This window comes from Limulus polyphemus, unplaced genomic scaffold, assembly GCF_000517525.1.
Source record: "Limulus polyphemus unplaced genomic scaffold, Limulus_polyphemus-2.1.2 Scaffold9097, whole genome shotgun sequence".
In the NCBI taxonomy this organism is placed as follows: domain Eukaryota; kingdom Metazoa; phylum Arthropoda; class Merostomata; order Xiphosura; family Limulidae; genus Limulus; species Limulus polyphemus.
Window position 1 is genome coordinate 1 of NW_013674707.1, and position 4,919 is coordinate 4,919.

A 4,919-nucleotide genomic window follows, 5' to 3' on the forward strand; every position below is an offset into this window, starting at 1 on the left:
CTGGTCGCCACTAATGTATTAATTGTTTTTACAACGTGCTGCTGCCCATACCTGATCGTCACTAAGGAGTTAATTGTTTTGACAACATGCTGCTACCCATACCTGGTCGCCACTAATGTATTAATTGTTTTTACAACGTGCTGCTGCCCATACCTGATCGTCACTAATGTATTAATTGTTTTGACAACATGCTGCTACCCATACCTGGTCGCCACTAATGTATTAATTGTTTCGACAACATGCAGCTACCCATACCTGATCGCCACTAATGTATTAATTGTTTTGACAACATGCTGCTACCCATACCTGATCGTCACTAATGTATTAATTGTTTTGTCAACATGCTGCTGCCCATACCTGATCGTCACTAAGGTGTTAATTGTTTTGACAACATGCTGCTACCCATACCTGGTCGCTACTAATGTATTAATTGTTTTGACAACATGCTGCTGCCCATACCTGGTCGCCACTAATGTATTAATTGTTTTGACAACATGCTGCTACCCATACCTGGTCGTCAATAAGGTATTACAAATTGTTATAACAAACATCTGTCAAAGTAGCTCCGACCCATAGCTGAATCACCTTAGTATAAGTAGTTTGTGATAGATCGAAACTTGTTACGTTTGGTAACGAGATAGCTTTTATCTTTTAGCTCCATATCTAAGTTTTAGTATCAAATCCACTTACCGCATCATTCAACCAAGTCAAGCCTTTCAATGTCATGTTTCCAGCTTTGTCAATATCTACTATAAAAGGGAATGTTTTAGCTCGTACCAGATCTTCAGTGAGCGCAATAGTCTTGCACTTTGTACCTTTACGTTTAGAAAAGAAAAGAATCCGAGATTAATAAGTAAATATTAGATAATTACACGTCTTTCTAGCTTTATTTTATGACGTAATTTTAGTTGTGAAACGTCACGTTCTGTTTTACGTTATTTCAACACTGGTGAAATGCTCCCTTTTTTTCCTACTTTGGTATAGTAGGCCTAGAAATTTCAATGTGTTTTTTGAAATAATTAGGATACAATGATGGATTACGTTATCTTGTTTTAAAATGTTGGTATTAGTTAACTTTGAATCAAAGTTTGTTTGTTGATAATTAAACACAAAGGGCTATTTGTTCTCTTCCCACCACAGGTATCGAACTCCGGTTTCTAGCGGTATAAGTCCATAAACATCTGTGCCACTGGGAAGCTTGAATTAAGGTACCGCTTGTTTTATGTCAAGCTAACACAGAATTCATTGTACAGGGGGAATATATCTAAAACATTCATAAGTTTAGGCACCTTAAGCAATTGATTGTCAAGTTAAATATAAGACTTCGAGTTATAATGTTTGAAACTAGTCATTCAAATAAAATAAACAGTATTACACACGACTGAAGAAGAAAGAAAATGTGACACGTTCATTTACTTTTCTTTGTCTTTCCGAAGGAACTCCTACCTAGAATTTGTAGCAGTTCCTGGGTGTTAAAGTCAATCACTGTTTGGATAACACTTCCGTTAACTGTTACTGTCTCAGAAAACCTGTTGTTTGGTCGATCGTAGTATATATCCGAAATCATCCCAAACCTGGAGTCAACACCATCGACTGCTGTCACAACAAAATCTTTCATTCTAAACACGTCTGGTATTTTCGGAGATTCTTGAGCTAATAAAAACATCATAGATATAAATGTTTTAGTTAAAGAAAACTATATGAAAAGAAAAACCGAAAATATAATGACAATGAAGCCAATACAAGTTTATAAACAACACAAGATTACAATGACAATGAAGCCAATACAAGTTTATAAACAACACAAGATTACAATGACAATGAAGCCAATACAAGTTTACAAACAACACAAGACATAATGACAATGAAGCCAATACAAGTTTATAAACAACACAAAATATAATGACAGTGAAGCCAATACAAGTTTATAAACAACACAAGATTACAATGACAATGAAGCCAATACAAGTTTATAAACAACACAAGATTACAATGACAATGAAGCCAATACAAGTTTATAAACAACACAAGATTACAATGACAATGAAGTCAATACAAGTTTACAAACAACACAAGACATAATGACAATGAAGCCAATACAGGTTTATAAACAACACAAGATATATAATGACAATGAAGCCACCACAAGTTTATGCACACAACAGGCTTATAACGAGTGAGGCACCTCAAGTTTATACACACAACAGGCTTATAATGAGAGTGAAACCATCAATTTAAAAAACACAACAGGCTTATAACGAGAGTGAAACCACCACAAGTTTATGCACACAACAGGCTTATAATGAGAGTGAAACCACCAATTTTATAAACACAACAGGTTTATAATGACAGTGAAACCACCAACTTTATAAACACAACAGGCTTATAACGAGAGGTGAAACCACCACAATTTTATGCACACAACAGGCTTATAATGAGAGTGAAACCACCATAAGTTTATGCACACAACATGCTTATAATGAGAGTGAAACCACCACAAGTTTATGCACACAACATGCTTATAATGAGAGTGAAACCACCAATTTTATAAACACAACAGGCTTATATTGAGAGTGAAACCACCATAAGTTTATGCACACAACAGGCTTATAACAAGAGTGAGGCACCTCAAGTTTATACACACAACAGGCTTATAATGAGAGTGAAACCGCCACAAGTTTATGCACACAACAGGCTTATAATCAGAGTGAAACCACCACTAGTTTTTAATAAGAGTGAAGCCATCACTAGTTTATAATCAGAGTAAAGCCACCACTAGTTTATAATCAGAGTGAAGCCACCACTAGTTTATAATCAGAGTGAAACCACCACAAGCTTATAAACACAACAGGCTTATAATTAGAGTGAAGCCACCACTAGTTTATAAACACAACAGGCTTATAATGAGAGTGAAACCATCACAAGCTTATAATCAGAATGAAGCCACCACAAACTAATAACTAGAGTGAAGCCACCACTAGTTTATAAATCAGAGTGAAACCACCACAAGCTTATAAACACAACAGGCTTATAATCAAAGTGAAGCCACCACTAATTTATAATCAGAGTAAAGCCACCACTAGTTTATAATCAGAGTAAAGCCACCATTAGTTTATAATGAGAATGAAGCCACCATTAGTTTGTAATGAGTGAAGCCACCACTAGTTTATAATGAGTGAAGCCACCACTAGTTTATAATAAGAGTGAAGCTACTATGCAGATAAATACAGTTTAAGTTTTTGCCTCCCACGATACTTAACGTTTTTTGTTGTTGTTTTGTTTTTTCGGTTAACTATCTTTCTTCTGAAACTGGAGGGAAGATAAGAACGTTCTTTAAAAAAAAAGTATAAAAGTTTTGTAAAACTCTGCTGAATGTTTATGAGCAGTTTTAATTATATAGAAAAACTGGAATCTTTGTGACAGACTACCTTACTAAACAAGAAAGAGGATTCTCGTGAGGGATAAAGTTCAACAATCTCGGTCCACCATTCGAAAGCGCATGCGCTCTTTGTTTTTTAACTTACTAAATGAATTAGAGTATTTCGATTTCAAAAAAAATAAAACCAACATTTCGTCGCTCATATCGTTACACGTATTTTTGTAATTAATCAAATGTTGCTCTGAAAATATGTGTAAAACGGGTGATGTTTATCCAACAGCATTACAGAATCCCCTTACCTTAACTAAACAGTGCCGGGCGTGGCCTAGTAGTGTTGATCGGTGGGTCCGTTATTCGCGTCCGTAATTTAAAGCCATTGTTGCTAATAAGAGTGGTGGTCGAATCCCACAATTGGGTTTAAGTAGATTTTGACCAGCTTTAGTCTTTCAGTTCAAACGATTTTAATGCGCATTATCTTCGTGTAACTTCGCGAGGATACCGAACAAACTCAATTTTAGTATTTCGAACCTTGGGCCTTCCGACACGTAGCAGGAAACGCTTACCATTTGATCAAACTCGGCCCTTTCTAACTAAAACAGCGTGTTCTGTAAAACAAAGTAATGTCACAGAATACATTCTTAAATTGTTTGTTTGTTGGTTTGTGATCAAGCACAAAGCTACACAATGGGATATTTGTGCTCTGCCCACCACGGGTATCGAAACCCGGATTGCAGCGTTGTAAGTTCGTAGACATACCGCTGTGCCACTGGGGGACCCATTCTGAAATAACAGGTTACAATCTTACAGAAAAAAAAAAGAAACGTGCAGAAGTCAGTGTTCAAAAATACTACTTAGACGGGAAACAAGAAACGTAGCAATAATCAATTATGTATATGATAAAGAAGAAGGAACATGTACATAGGTAATACTGAAATAACTTGTTAAATATTAGACAAGAGATTAAAAAAACACAAACTACATACCCGATACGATTATCAAATCCAGAGTCCAGAAGGACATCAAGCAAATTAACTTTAAAAACTTCATTTTTTATACGCGTGCAAAACTGGACACCACTACTGAATTCAGTGAGAAGTTTTTTTCAGGGCATATCAATCAAGAGGAGTCCTTCAGAGGGCGCTTCAACATCAAGTATAACAAAAGATTACTTTTTACGCCTACTTTGATAAAACGTACTTGTCAAATAAAAAACACTTTATGTATTTTATCAATTTTGTATTGTTTTTTTTTTTGTTGTTGTTGTTATCACAATCCCCTTGTGCGGAATAAAGAAACAAAAATAAAACGCCCCCTGCCACCACCACCCCCAGGACTTGCGTAATTGTACCAAGAAGCTTTGAAAATATTTTGTATTAGTTAACAATTAGTTTCCAATAAAGCCAACAGGAAAGATAACTTTCCAATAATTCGTGCCATGGAAAGATAACTAGAGGGTGTTTAAAATACTGTGTAAATTGTATTGAGTTTCCAAATGAATTGCGTTACAGAGAGGCGCACGGACGCGACCATCTAGCCTCGC

At 35.8% G+C, this 4,919-nt stretch overlaps 1 protein-coding gene across 1 annotated transcript; it reads right to left on the minus strand.

The window, feature by feature from the left end:
• Positions 1 to 663: 663 nt before the first annotated feature.
• LOC111083329 lies at positions 664 to 4,496 on the minus strand. Its single transcript, XM_022379797.1, has 3 exons — positions 4,363 to 4,496; positions 1,447 to 1,653; positions 664 to 815 (listed from the first exon to the last, which is right to left on the minus strand). The coding sequence occupies exons 1-3, from the start codon at positions 4,424 to 4,426 to the stop codon at positions 664 to 666; spliced, it is 423 nt and encodes a 140-aa protein (XP_022235505.1). The 5' UTR covers positions 4,427 to 4,496.
• Between the last annotated feature and the right edge of the window lie 423 nt (positions 4,497 to 4,919).